We start from the raw sequence: 15,811 nt of genomic DNA on the forward strand, positions 1-15,811 counted from the left end.
ATTGTCATACCAAAAAACCTGTGGCAAGGGGTGGTAAAACCTGGCACATGAAGGTCACAGAGGCATGGTGGCAACCAAACGAGCTATATGGGAACATGCCTGGATCCCCTCACTTGACTTGTTGGTTGAGACCACGCTATAGGATTGCCCGCAATGTCAGCTCATCAGTTGAGAAAAAACACCTTTGCCACTGTAAATGTCTGAACTGCCAGAAGGTGTATGGCAACATGTGGCGGTCGACTTCTATGGCCCTTTACAGTCAGGCAAATACATCTTTGTCATAATGCCTGAATATTCATGATTCCCAGTTGCTCAACAAGTATCCACCAAAGCAACCACCATACCTGTACTGGACGAAGTATTTACGGCATTGGGGCATCCCAAAAGTGGTCAAAACAGATAATAGTCCTCCGTTTAATGGATATGAAATGCTGAAGTTGCAGGTCATGTCAACTTCAGACATCAGAACATCACTCCCGTGTGGTCTCAAGCCAATGGGAAGATGGGGAGTTTTATGGCCACACTGAAGAAAACCATACAGCAACCAGAACTGTCAAGGCAAGATGTTCAGATGTCTCTAAATGAAGTACTGCAAGTATATTGAATCATGCCCCACAGCACCACGGACAAGTGTCCAGCCACCTTGTTGCTATGCTGCACATGAGAAAACCTACCTGGGAAAATGCAACTAGCTGTGTTCATCAAGTTCCAGATCATGAAGAGCTGGGAAAGCTCGACCAAACGAGAGAGGCCAAGACAATCATTGGAAAGCCAAACTATCAACTGTACAGGAAGGAGACTGGGTACTCGTCAGGCATGAACAAAAGAGAAAGACCGACAGTCGATATGATAAACATCCACTGCAAGTAACTAGACTTAAAGGTACTATGGTCACGGCTGCCTCTTATGGCAAAAGGATAAAACCAAAACATCTCTCACTTCAGAAAGTGCATTCCAACAACCAAGGATTACCTATTAGGGACAGAGTAAGATTCAAATCGCTCTGCATTGCCCACCAGACTTTCTGGGAAACGGGCCCAGACATTAATCGACCCCTGATTACTCCCTATAGGCCGAACAAATCCCTCCGCTCTTCTACAGCATTCCTGGCTGAGATCCCCAGAACTCGCAGAGCTAGAGCAGGAGGACGCTCCTTCTCGTATAACGTTTCCAAACTCTGGAACTCACTCCCTCTGCAGCTAAGGAACAACCCCAACCTGACCACCTTTCGTAAACAGCTAAAAACCTTGCTGTTTAATGCCTAGCAATATACCTCAAGAGGGCCCCATCTGTTTTCAGCGCCTGGACGCCTCAGGGCAACTGTAGCGCTTTATAAATCACATTTTCATTTCATTTCATTTCATTTCATTTCATTTCAGGACTCAGTGACTGGTTGAGAAGACAACGAAGCTCTTGAGATCATTCAAGTATACACCCGCTGTGATGACCATCAATCCTCCCCTGCTGAGAAGGAAATAACAGAACCCAGTCAGGCACGTCGGTCACAGCGTTCCTGTCCAAGACCTGTACGTCTCATTGAAGAAATCTAAAGACTCACACTTCAACAAGACTGTTTTTTTTGTTCAAGTGGGGGGGAGATATAATGTTGTCCAGTAAATGACACAAGGGCACTAGGACCCTGTGGGTATGGATAGCGAGATGGCAGCGTAAAGGAAGTAGTTGGAGAACAGCAAAGGGAGTAGCCAGATAGGGAGAAGTAGTGACAATTGAAAGTTGGTGGGTACAGATCTCCTTTGTATGATTACAAATCACGATTCATCAAAGTAGCAGCGTGTTGCCTCCTACTGTCGCAGCTACAGAACTACACAGTGTAAGGCTCCAGGGCTATTTTGATCTTTGGGTTTATCACTGCAATGGTGTTTCTGGTCACAGTCAATAGAGGGTTTACACAGTAGCATAAGGTCCTGGTCCAGTTTAGCACAAAAGCGTCAGCTGTTCATGGTAGCGCAGCACGTTTAGCATTAACTGCTGCTGAAATGTAAAAATACCAGATGGGTCCACTAATTTGAAAGGTCAAAATGAATGAGCTTTTAACACACCATTTTACCTGCCAATTATTTTGAATGGCATGCCTGTGCCACTGCATCTCCTTGGACTTGCGCTTAACAGTTGAGACCTACGTTGGGTCACTTGATGCAAAGTAGTTAGTTATGGTTATTTTTTGTAGGTGGATATCCCTGTGTACTAGAATCTTCAAAGGTAATCAAAATGGATTATAGTGGTCCATTTATTTTACTTTACTGGGGATTAGTTGCTGATGGTGAGAACTACCAGAGAAACTTAAAACGCCAATCTCTGGAATCACTGTCCACAGTACAAAAGTATTTTGCCAGTTGATACCTACAGTCCCAAAGCACTGCTCTAAAGTGGATTGGCCCTGCCTGGGGTAGGAGGAGCATGCAGATATCTAAAGGCCAGAGTAACTCACAAGTTTAGCATCTGGTAGGTTTCATTGCTCTTGAATTTCAGTCTAGAGGTATTTGTGGAAATGTGAATCTTTGAACATCATCCTAGCCCAACCGAGAAATGAGCTTGACCTCTGTGGTTAATGTCCAGCTGTAGGCTGGAGGAAGGAGATAATTTAAGGTGGGATTTCCAGGGATGTGTTAACTCAGTACTTTTATTGGGTCAGATGGTGTACAACTGCAGGACAAGGTTCGGTACTCAAGAGCTGCTCACCTGCATTTTCATCAATCAATGTTGGTGTTGTTAGGACCAAGGACCACTGGATATTATTCTTCCTTGTCCCTTGTACTTCTCTAAGGCATCGTCAGTGGTGTTTGGAAGAGGACAGGCACATCATGCTGGAGGTGCTTTAGTTGCTTCAACAAGATTTTCCGCTGGAAAAGAGGCAGTGCTTCAGCAAAACCTTGTCCCATCTGGAGTTAGACCGCATACGCAGTTTCACATCCTTAGGAACCCAGGCATAAGACTAAGTTCATATGCTTCCTGTTGTAATGGACGAAGACCCAGCATGTAATGTGTTTTGGAGGGAACCAAACACTGATTCAGCCCCAAACAGGGTTTCTGCTTAATGTGAACGTTCTGGCAACATCCTATCAAGAACAAAGGTGGATTTGCTGGCTCTTCCTTGGCCTGGAACACCACAACCAGTTCCATCTATACCTGGATTTTGATTCTTAGCAAAGTATTATGCAGTAGCTTCTTTCTGAAGCAGGATATGGGAAAAAGGCACACAGATGTGAGGCATGTTAGATACATTATTGCCTCTCCCTGGAAGAATCAAGGCAATGAAGCCTAAGCACAGAGACCTCGTTGAAGGAAATCTGTGAAGATATAGTGGTGCAAACGCCTTCACCCAGCCAACAATGGTGCATAATTTATCACATTGTGATTCATTCATTCATTCAAGCTTTATTTCGATTTATAAAACCATAAAAGATACACAATAAACAATTTACACATGTTTGATTTTAAAAACATGTTTTTGAAATTCAAGACATTCTTTTGGTATTAAAAGTAACACCGGCAATGAAAATGTTACAATTAAAAGGTAAAAAAAAGGATGCCAAGCTTCTAATCCTATATAGGTAAAACCACAGGAGAAAACGTTTAAGAGTCAAGACAGCAACCAGAGTGCATGTGCTTTTGAAAGTGCATATAGACAAAATGGAACAAAACGAGACAAGTTCGTTCAGACCACTACCCATTTTCAAAGTACACGTGCAAAAGTAAGAAAGTACATGTTGGAAATTACAGCTATACATTAAAACATTAACATTTCAGGCCTTTTTTCTCTCTTAATATACCCACAGCGAATAAGTATATACTGATACTAAAAACAATTTTCTGTAACGTATTAGTTTTTAGTACTCTAAACGATTCAGAACAAGACCTAGTTCCAGGTTTTGACAAATGGGTTTAATCCATTTTTGTCTTAGCATGGCATATACAGGGCAAAAGAATAAGACATGTATCTCATTTTCTGGTGAATTATGTTGACATTAGACACAGCAGTCATCATTATTAGTCACATCAGTCCTTTGACCCCATTTCGCTGTGTTTGAATTCATTTGCAGTATACCATAGCGAAATTTCATATACAATGTTTTTGCCAACTGGGGCTGTACCTCATCCAGGTATTGTTCAAAAACTGGGAATGGTTTTATAAGTAGGAACTGAGAACCTAATCTGCCTGTGTCTCGGTCGTGGGAAACACTATTCTGTATAAACGCCCAAACATCAGTTTTCAATGTCTTTTTGGCTGTTGCTGTCAATAGAATAGGAGTTTCCCAAAAGTGCTTTAGCCCAAGTTTGCCAAACCATGTATGCACATGCTTAATCCACTGGAGAGCGTTACTTTTGTCTAACCCTTCCTTGTATGTAGCTAGTTGTGGTTCATAACCATATACACAATTAATTTAAACTGCACTGAAATAATCTTTTTCAATATGCACAATTTCTATTTGAAGGAATGGTTATTATGATTGGGCATGGTTGGCCTTAAAAATTTACCTTTAAAAACTCACTAGCGTAGAGTATATGATGTACATTTTTTAAACTTTGGCATCTTTAGAACCTATAGCCGATAGTTTAGACCATGGCAGAATATGGAAATATGCATAGTAGACATGCTGTCTCATTCTTGTTCCAGTAGTACCTTAAAACTCAAGGAACTGTACATCAGTGGCTTGAGGAAACCTTGCATTCTTTCTGTTAGGTTGGCCAGCAACATGCATAACTGTATCCACTTTTCATGAAGCAAAAAAAGAGTTACCCCACTCCTCAATGTTGGCTATGACATCTGTGAGAATGGGGTTCTGCTGCATAATAGTTGTCATGCACACTTTAGGCTTACAATCTCCTTTGCCTATAGCAATGTTAGCAAAATAATGCATTTTAAATTTAAGTGGCCAAAGAGACATCCGCCTGATGAGTTGTTTACTTTCAACGAGAATGTGCCACACGAGTGGGTAAAGGAACAAAATGATCACTTTTTGCTTGTGCAGTGTAAATATATGATGTTAATTCAAAATTCAACTCTTGTCATTATTATATAAACTTCTATGCTTACATTTGTGACAGCATGGACAAGGCAATGTTGTGTATAATGTTGGTTAAGCTCCTTTTAGTCCTGATCATCATTCGATTTAAATTATTTGCTACACAGAATATCAGAGAGAAACGTCATAGCAGACAAGCACAGGTGTCTGGAAGCTGTTGTTCACTTCTAATCCAACTTCAATTTGTTTTGCTTTTTATGCTTGGAGGTAGTTTGATTAATTCACAAACCTTTACTTGAACCCTTTTCTCGCTGTTTTTTTTTTAAGTTTGCATCAGAAGTCTCATATCGAAACATTAGTCTTGGGAGAGCCTCCGTCTTGAAGAATATTTGCCTCTTGAATTTTTCCCTGCCCATCTTCTGAAAAATGCTTTGGTTTTGTACTGTGCATGCATGCCTGTAACCATTCCTCAACTTTCCTCAATTCCTTATAGATTTAGTTATTTCAGCCTCTACCAAGGGTACTGTGGGAAAAGTTTGCATTGTTTTGGCACACCTTATTTTATCATGATAATTTCCAAGTCTGATGGTCATGCTCTTGCCTTTATGCAATGCTTAGAGGGAATTGGAGAAGGAGGAGTGGAAGCGGGAACGGGATGAAGCTCACGCAGAGCTGGACATGATAGAACAGCGCAAGCAGGAAGAGATTAGGATCCAAAGGGAACTTGAAGAGCAGACGTTGCAGCAGGTGAGCGCACCAGTTCGTATATCGAGACTAATCTTTTTCCCTGGTACTCTTCACTGCTAGGAAGACTGCAGCAAAAAAAGACTGTCTTATTGTATGTTTCTATCCCCTGTCATTAGGAGTACACATCACCCCTCTAATGTGCAGTAGAAAATAAAAAAAATCTTTTTTGGGACTATTTATACCACTCGCATACTCCTTTCTAAGCTGCTTTAGAGCACTTCACAGAAAAGACAGGGAAGATTGGAAGCACATAAGGGTGTGCAGGAGAAGGTATATGATGGAATCCAAGGAATGCTGGTGAAGAAGCATTTAGGACTGATGAGGCCATAGGGTGCGTTGCATCAATGTGGTCCCTTAATTCTACAGAACGACATGAAGTCCTCTTAGAGGAAGGGGAAGGGATTGGAGTGGAAAGATTATTGGAAGTGGGAGGTTTTCTTAACCAAATGTTTGGAATTTGACAGGCAGATGCCTAGTTGGTTAGGCTTGGCAGAGCTCGGAAGGCTGGGTGACAGCTGCGAATGAAATATTTTTGCCATTGTGCAGTACTTTCCTGACGGCCCACTGCTTTTCTGAAAAACTTTCAGTGGCGGGAAGCCCCCGCTATATATTTAAGGTTGGTGTGATGAGGACTGATCATCTCAAGCTGAGAGTTATATGGGCAACGTGGTTCTGGGCTCCTTGAACTTTACATGTTGATGTTGTATGGCGTTCATAGTAGATGGCATAAACATGGGGCTATCAAAACACTCCTGTTGAAAGGTCCATAGCTTGATTAGCTTCTCTTTGAAACACATCCATGGATGGCCATCATTGTTCAATTTGTATGTTGTACACAAATGTTGTCCAACGTGGTCCCAGAGGGAGAAATACATGGCGTCTTCTCAGAATATTCAGATAAGGTGCCTTCAGTACAATTAATCTAAAAGTAATTTATATACCCAATAATTAGCTTGAAAAGTTAGGCATGGAATTGGTCACCTTTAACGTAAAGAGAGAGAGTGTGAGTGTGTGTGTGTGTGTGTTTGCGTGTATGTCTGTGTGTGTGTGTGTGTGTGTTAAAAGCATAAGTGGAACTTTGGGTATCTCCTAAGTTTAGGCAAAGTGCAATTCCTTCATATGGAGCACCCTACAACACAAATCAAACTCTGAATCTGTTTACCTCAAATGTCTGTTTCTATAGCAGAGTTAGATAGCAACCAAAATCTGCAGGTACATTTCTTACAATTGACATGATGGCCGTACACAGTCCATCAGAAAACATTACACACAAAGATGAAATAAATTCATTATCCTCAGTTTATAGCAGAGTTTTTAAGCATTCAATTAGCACAGTGCCATCCATGTGGAGCTAGAAAGTGGCACAGCCTTCTGCCATTTTTAGGTCTCGTGACCTATCAATGCGCATGCGCATTGAGAGAAGCGAGACTATAGGGCTTTAAACAAAGTTTAACTAACTGTGGCGATTTGGTGCTGTGCCCGTGCGCTTTTAGGTCAATGCGCAAGCGCATTGACCTAAAATGCGCGTGCACATCATCAAATCGCCATCTGTTCCCAAAGCCACACTCCTCCCACACCTTTGAAGTGAAGCTTAGCTTCACTTCAAAGGCCCCGGCTGCTTCACACCCTCATGCCGCTCTCCCCGCTCCGCCCCCTCCCCTGCCCGCCGTGTGTCTCCCCTTCGGTGTCTTAAGTTGTTGTGTGCAATCTCAACAATGACCTGGACCTATTGTCTGTTTTAGTTATGTTTTTGTGGGTAACAAAGTTGCTGTTTCATAGATGAGTCTGTAAACATATAGTCTGTTCATTAGACCAGTTTTCATTCTTGTGAGAATCAGTACCGCTTCATATGCATCTCCAGTCTGGTTGCAAAGAGCACTGCCAGGAACCAATCATAGCAGCGTTAGTGTGATTTTAGTGCATCAAACTACTATAGCACTTTATTGCGTAAAAATGTTTATTTCTAAAGGGTTTTTTTGTTAACAGTTTTACATCCTAATATTGCAAGTCATCTAATAACCCTCTTCACACTCTATTATGAATCCAGAGCAGGAGAGTCTGGCCTGGATTCTCTTGCCTTAACTTCTTTCCCTGCATGCCTCCTCTCTCTGGCTATAGCCTACTCTGTTTAACGTAATCATTTAATGTATTTATCCAAATTGCCAACGCGTAATTTCATGAGCCTCATCCTTGCCGCCTTTGAACCCCTATCCGTATGATCATTATTCTTGTTTGTCGCCCTGCCCTTTGCTTAGTCACTATACCTGTCTTCTGGTTCATGCTCCCCCTCTGCCCTTTCTGTCCTGAGAGCAGTTTACTTGGCAGTGGAAGACGGTACTTGAAGGTAATCAGCAGAAGTCCTTCCCAAGCTGCCCTCGTGTCCTTGTCATTCCTCTCTCTACCTGTACTGGAGCTCGAAGCCATCTCCTCTGCGTTCGGCTCCGTTCTGATTACCTCTGAGTCCTCCACATCACCTGTTCTTTCACTTTCGCTTTCTCGTTATATGCCCATATACATCTCCCCTCACACTCACCCTCACTCACCCTCACTCACCCTCACCCTCACTCACCCTCACCCTCGCTCACCCTCACCTTCACTCACCCTCACCCTCACCCTCACTCACCCTCAACCCCTCACCCTCACCCTCACCCTCACTCACCCTCACCCACCCTCAACCCCTCACCCTCACTCACCCTCACTCACCCTCACTCACCCTCACCCTCACTCACCCTCAACCCCTCACCCTCACTCACCCTCATTCACCCTCACCCACCCTCACCCTCACCCACCCTCACTCACCCTCAACCCCTCACTCACCCTCACTCACCCTCATCCTCACTCACCCTCACCCTCACTCACCCTCACTCACCCTCACCCTCACTCACCCTCACCCTCACCCTCACTCACCCTCAACCCCTCACCCTCACTCACCCTCACCCTCACTCACCCTCACTCACCCTCACCCTCACTCACCCTCGCTCACCCTCACCCTCACCTTCACTCACCCTCACTCACCCTCAACCCCTCACCCTCACCCACCCTCACCCTCACTCACCCTCAACCCCTCACCCTCACTCACCCTCACTCACCCTCATTCACCCTCACTCACCCTCAACCCCTCACCCTCACCCCCACTCACCCTCACTCACTCTCACTCACCCTCACCCACCCTCACCCTCACTCACCCTCACCCTCACTCACCCTCACTCACCCTCACTCACCCTCACTCACCCTCACTCACCCTCACTCACCCTCACTCACCCTCACCCTCACTCACCCTCACCCTCACCCTCACTCACCCTCAACCCCTCACCCTCACTCACCCTCACCCTCACTCACCCTCACCCACCCTCAACCCCTCACCCTCACTCACCCTCAACCCCTCACCCTCACCCTCACTCACCCTCAACCCCTCACCCTCAACCCCTCACTCACCCCTCGTGTCCTTGTCATTCCTCTCTCTACCTGTACTGGAGCTCGAAGCCATCTCCTCTGCGTTCGGCTCCGTTCTGATTACCTCTGAGTCCTCCACATCACCTGTTCTTTCACTTTCGCTTTCTCGTTATATGCCCATATACATCTCCCCTCACACTCACCCTCACTCACCCTCACCCACCCTCACCCTCACCCTCGCTCACCCTCACCCTCACCTTCACTCACCCTCACCTTCACTCACCCTCACCCTCACTCACCCTCAACCCCTCACCCTCACCCTCACTCACCCTCACCCTCACTCACCCTCACCCTCACCCTCACTCACCCTCAACCCCTCACCCTCACTCACCCTCACTCACCCTCACCCTCACTCACCCTCAACCCCTCACCCTCACCCTCACTCACCCTCATTCACCCTCACACTCACCCTCACCCACCCTCACCCTCACTCACCCTCAAACCCTCACCCTCACTCACCCTCACCCTCACTCACCCTCATCCTCACTCACCCTCACCCTCACTCACCCTCACCCACCCTCACTCACCCTCACCCTCACTCACCCTCACCCTCACTCACCCTCAACCCCTCACCCTCACTCACCCTCACTCACCCTCACTCACCCTCACCCTCACTCACCCTCACCCTCGCTCACCCTCACCCTCACCTTCACTCACCCTCACCCTCACCCTCCCTCAACCCCTCACCCTCACCCACCCCCACTCACCCTCAACCCCTCACCCTCACTCACCCTCACCCTCATTCACCCTCACCCTCACTCACCCTCAACCCCTCACCCTCACCCTCACTCACCCTCATTCACCCTCACCCTCACTCACCCTCACTCACCCTCACTCACCCTCACTCACCCTCACCCTCACTCACCCTCACCCACCCTCACCCTCACTCACCCTCACCCTCACTCACCCTCACTCACCCTCACCCTCACTCACCCTCACCCTCACTCACCCTCACTCACCCTCACCCACCCTCACCCACCCTCACCCACCCTCACCCTCACTCACCCTCAACCCCTCACCCTCACTCACCCTCACCCTCACTCACCCTCACCCACCCTCACCCACCCTCAACCCCTCACCCTCACTCACCCTCAACCCCTCACCCTCACCCTCAACCCCTCACCCTCAACCCCTCACTCACCCTCACTCTCACTCACCCTCACTCACCCTCAACCCCTCACCCTCACTCACCCTCACTCACCCTCACTCACCCTCACTCACCCTCACCCACCCTCACCCTCACTCACCCTCAACCCCTCACCCTCACTCACCCTCAACCCCTCACCCTCCCTCACTCACCCTCAACCCCTCACCCTCACTCACCCTCAACCCCTCACCCTCACCCACCCTCAACCCCTCACCCTCAACCCCTCACCCTCACTCACCCTCACTCACCCTCAACCCCTCACCCTCACTCACCCTCAACCCCTCACCCTCACTCACCCTCAACCCCTCACCCCTCACCCTCACCCTCACTCACCCTCACAACACATATTGTGTTACAATAGGTGTCACATTTGCGAAAGATAAAACTATTGGCATTGTAAATAACAAAGCTATTAATTTCGCTATTTTCAAAACAAGCACATAAATAAAAAATGTGTCCTTTACAATACCAATAGCTCAAACTTTCCTAATGCGAGACCTATTGCATTGCTGTGCTTCTCTCCCCTGCTGCACTCTCCTGCTCTCTAGAGATGTGGCCTAACGACCAGAGCTGCCATTTAAGTCACGTAAATACAAAACATGTTGCATTTCAAATGCTATAGGTGTCACATTCGCGAAAGTTATAACTATTGGCATTGTAAATGACAAAGCCATCAATTTAGCAATTTTAAAAACCAACAAATAAATAAAATATGTCATTTACAAGACCAATAACTCCAACTTTTCTAATGCGAGACCTATTGCATTTCCAATGCTTGTTATAGCAAAGTCTTTAGCTATAGGATTTTCCAGTGCCATCCACATCAAGCTGACAAATGATCTTCTTACCACTCCAGGCACAGTTTTACCACTGTGGGTTGGTAAAATAACATCCAGGCCAAACTGGGATGAATAAAAGCCATCCCTGACATGTGTTTCTCTCTAATTAGAGCTTATCACAGATGTATAGCTTTCTCTAGACACAAGGGAGCACCCAGTAAAAGTCAAGAACAATAATCTATTCAGGTGAGCAGATTCAGTGTAGGTAAGGTTGCAGGGTGCACCATATAAAGGAGCCATATATATATATATATATATATATATATATATATATATATATATATATATATATATATATATATATATATATATATATATATATATATATATATATATATATATATATATATATATATATATATATATATATATATATATATATATATATATATATATATATATATATATATATATTCATGCACTTAAAAAACCAAAGGCTACAGGGACGTTATAGTTAGGAAATGGAATAAAAAAATATATATAAAATGGAAATTCACTGAAAAAACAATGGATACAGATATGTTATAGTCAATCTCAGCTTTCACTCTTACAAAACCATTGAAATTCAGCAGTTATAGTTACCCGACATAACTATAACTTATGCCCCACAATGCACTGCTTATTACCTCACATATTCCATCACTCATGACATGGTCAGTGACATCACTGATGACATCATCAAGTGATTGTGAGTGTTTTCTAAAAGTGTTTGTGTGTTAAGCATATATACTAAGGTACTACAAAAGTTAAATCAGTATACTTTGTGTACTACTAAGAAGTGATTCATTTTTTACCATAGTTTCAACTGAGTCACTGTGCATGAGTGGGTGGCTGACTGTACCGGTGTGTGAGTGAGTGTCTGAGTGGCTGTATATGTGTATAAGTACGTGTCCAAGTAGCTCTGTGGGTGACTTAGTGGTTGTGTGAGTGGCTGTATTGGTGAGTTAGTGGGTGTGTCAGTGGATGAATGGGTGTGTGAGTGAGTGGGTGTGTCAGTGGCTCTATGGGTGGGTGAGAGAGTGGCTGTATAGGTGAGTGCGTGGGTGTGTCAGTGACTGTATGGGTGAGTGAGTGGGTATCTATATGGCTGTATGCGTGATTGACTGGGTATGTAGGTGGCTATATCGGTGAGTGAGTGGCTGTTTTAGTGAGTGTTTGGCTAAATGAGTTGGTGTGTGAGTGGCTGTATGGAAGAGTGGCTGTGGGATTGGGTGTATGGGTGAGTAAGTGGCTGTGTGAGTGTTTTTTTTTTATTTTGACATTTTATTAGTATAAGCAAAACAAATGATACTACATGGTATTCAGCAGAGAGATACAAAGATAGAAATAAGTACAAACAGCAGCATAAGGAAATGCATCAGAAATGTAACAATCCATCACATATAGCAGCAATCACTTTGCAGGTCAGCTACTAACATCATCTTAGTGGTAGAAACCATAGCAGCCAGAATTGATCCTCAACTTTTAACAGCCTTTACTACTGTACCCTTCTTCTCCATCCCAGCAAATGTTCACACCCACTGTACCAGGAGAAGTCCATCCCTTTAAATAGCAATAAAACAAATACTACATTCTATCACAGAAATAAAGCAGCACAGACTTCTCAGATAAGACCTTTCCCTATCACAAACAAGAAAGCTAAACTTATCCATTATTAGGGGTGTCTTTCATGAATCGTTCCCCGTCGTCGGAATGGGAGTCCCCGGTATATAAATAAAGTAATTGCAGTGGCTCAGCTGTGACATTATTTCTCTTCAAGAGACGCATGTAGCATGGTCTAAGCGAAAACTTTTGAGTGAGCTTGGGTATAATGCGTTAGTATGTACTAAGCAAAGCTCTACGACCCGCGGGGTGGCTATATTAGCGAGAAAGCATGTTATGGGTTCTGGACGGGCTTTAGAGGATAACGGCGGTAGGTGAGCAATTACAGAATGTATCATAGGAACCTTTAAGTGCACGGTATGCTCCAAATATGGATCTAACTTCGATGAGACCACGGTTCTAGAACATCTTAATGCTGAGCTAGCAACATGGCCTACCCCAGTAATAGTTTGCGGGGACTTAAATATCAATCTCCAACCTGGTTCATTAGGTAACGACAAATATGTGTATGTTGGTAGGAAACCTAAAGTATATAGAGCATTACAAGCACTCGTTACCTCACATGGGTTGGCTGATGCCTGGTCTCATCTCAGAAGTGGCAACCCGGGATATACTTTTTACTCGGCACCACACCAAAAATTGGTGCGCCTCGATTATTTCTTAGCGCCACAAAGCTTACTTCATGATGCACAAATGCAAGTGTATCCCCGAGCCACGTCTGACCATGGTCCTGTAGTCTTGTCTATTCAGATATTCTGTCCTCCTAGCAACCCTCGAGAATCTACCTTCGACCGCAAGCTGCTGTTGGACATAAAATTTCAAGAGTATATGAGAGAGTGGGTTGTAGGGCTTTTCAATTATAATTTATTTATTTATTTATTTATTTATGGGTTTGTAACGCGCCGGAATCACACCCGAAGGTGTATCTCCGCGCAGTGCTGTGGGGGGAAACAGGTCCAAGCTGGCGCTAATACTGGAACAGAGTTGTCTTGAGACTCTTCCTGAAGGCTGAATGGCTAGAGCACTGTCTAAGGGAAAGGGGGAGGTTATTCCATAGACGTGGACCCATGACAGAAAGGGCACGTCCTCCCTGTCTGGTCTTGTTATGTCGGGGAATCTGCAGTAACAGCTGATTACTGGAGCGTAAGTTACGAGAGGGGCGATGATGGACAAATTTTTCGGCCAGATAGGGCGGCCCTAGGTTATGGAGACTTTTGTGCACCACGCAGCAGGTCTTAAATTCCACCCGTTTCCGGATAGGGAGCCAGTGGAGCAGTTTAAGAAGGGGGCCGGGATGGTGTTCTGGGGGGGGGCATTTGTCACCAGGCGTGCCGCGGTATTCTGTACCACTTGAAGTTTGTTTAGCACGCCTTCATTGGCCGCTAAGAGTAGACCATTGCAGTAGTCCAGGCGACTCAATACGAGGGCCTGGACCAGGGTCTTCCTTGTGCTGTCAGGGAGAAGAGGAAACACTTTCCGAAGAAGGCTGATGACATGGAAACAAGACCCCACCATAGTGTTGGCATGATGTACAAGAGTGAGGTCATGGTCAAGACGGACCCCCAGATTTTTCACCACCTGTTTAGGGGAGGGGGCCTCTCCCAGACTGGTAGGCCACCAGTCAGGGGTCCACAGGATTTTTGCTTCCCCGAACAGCATGACTTCCGACTTTCCCACATTGCACTGGAGAAAGTTCCTGGCCATCCAGCTGGCGACCGCCGTCATGCCATTCGAGAAAGCTTGCCTTACCTCGGGAGTAAAGTTTTTAAAAGTAAACAGCAGCTGAGTATCATCAGCGTATGAAATGGGTAAAAACCCGAAAGACCTAATAGAGGGAGTACCGAGAGGGGGATAGTCTGGGATACGTTCAAAGCGGCTTTCAGGGGGGAGGTGCTCAGCTTTGGGTTGTACACACAAAAACAATTACGCCATAAGCTGCAGGAGCTATATAGTGATTTAGGAAAGGCTGAAGAGCGTCTGGTTCAAGATATATGCGGTAGTAGAGATATTCAAGATTCAGTAGCAGAGGTGGCCCGATGTAAGGCAAAGGTAAATTATCACTGGAGTAAGGAGGCGGCAAAAATTTAGGAGACTAAGCGCCAGCTGTTATATGAGTACGGGGAGGCAAGTGGCAGGTGTCTGGCCCAGAGAATGAGAACTAGGGAAGTTGCACAGCGAATTAAAAGTATTAATAACGAAACTGGGCAGATTGTAGAAACCGAGATGGGAATTTTGGAAGTTTTTAGACAAGTCTATGTTCGCTTATATTCTAGTGAAGAGTATGACATTAGTAAAGCTCTATCTTTGCTCAGACAAATATGTGAGCAAAACTTAGATCAGGAAATCGCAGATAAATTGGAGGCTCCACTAGCGATGTCTGAACTTGAAGCAGCAATTAATGCACTTCCAGCAGGTAAGGCAGCGGGCCCTGACAAGCTTCCGCTGGAGATATACAAATCTTTTTTTCAAGTTTTGAAACATGACATGTTAGCCACATTTAGGATGGCACAGATTGGGAACCATCCTAAAACGTGGGATGAGGCCAGTATAGTGGTCTTCAGAAAGAAGGGGAAACTGGAGAAGCAACCAGCTTCATACCGGCCTATCTTGTTACTAAACACTGATGGGAAAATTTATTCGAAAATACTGGCCACAAGGCTCTCAGAGGTGATATCCCCACTAGTTTCTATATATCAGCATGGGTTCATCCCCAAGCGGGGTCAACTGACCATGCTAATAGAGTGATCACTTTAATAGATTATGCAAACGGCCTGGGGATCCCATTGAGCCTTATACTGTTGGATGCAGAGAAGGCCTTCGACCAAGTGTCGTGGGCCTACTTATGGGATTTGATGAAGCTTCAAGGGTTCGGGCCAAAATTTATAAAATCTATCCAGGTGCTGTATCAACAACCCAAGGCACGGATCTATGTAATGGGGCTACAATTAGCAGTGGTGCTAATACAGATAGGGACCAGGCAAGGGTGCCCATGCTCCCCGCTGTTATTTGCCCTCTACATAGATCCATTTTTAAAAATG

At 45.1% G+C, this 15,811-nt stretch overlaps 1 protein-coding gene across 1 annotated transcript in view; it reads left to right on the forward strand.

Annotated features, from left to right (window-relative positions):
* LOC144753414 (DPY30 domain-containing protein 1-like) overlaps nt 1–15,811 on the forward strand; it is a 194,696-nt gene that overhangs the window by 63,081 nt on the left and 115,804 nt on the right. Inside the window, exon 3 of the mRNA XM_078641112.1 lies at nt 5,604–5,732. Coding sequence (XP_078497238.1) covers nt 5,604–5,732 — 129 coding nt within the window. The remainder of the gene's footprint in view (nt 1–5,603; nt 5,733–15,811) is intronic.

Source organism: Lissotriton helveticus, chromosome 5_1, assembly GCF_964261635.1.
Source record: "Lissotriton helveticus chromosome 5_1, aLisHel1.1, whole genome shotgun sequence".
NCBI classification, from domain to species: domain Eukaryota; kingdom Metazoa; phylum Chordata; class Amphibia; order Caudata; family Salamandridae; genus Lissotriton; species Lissotriton helveticus.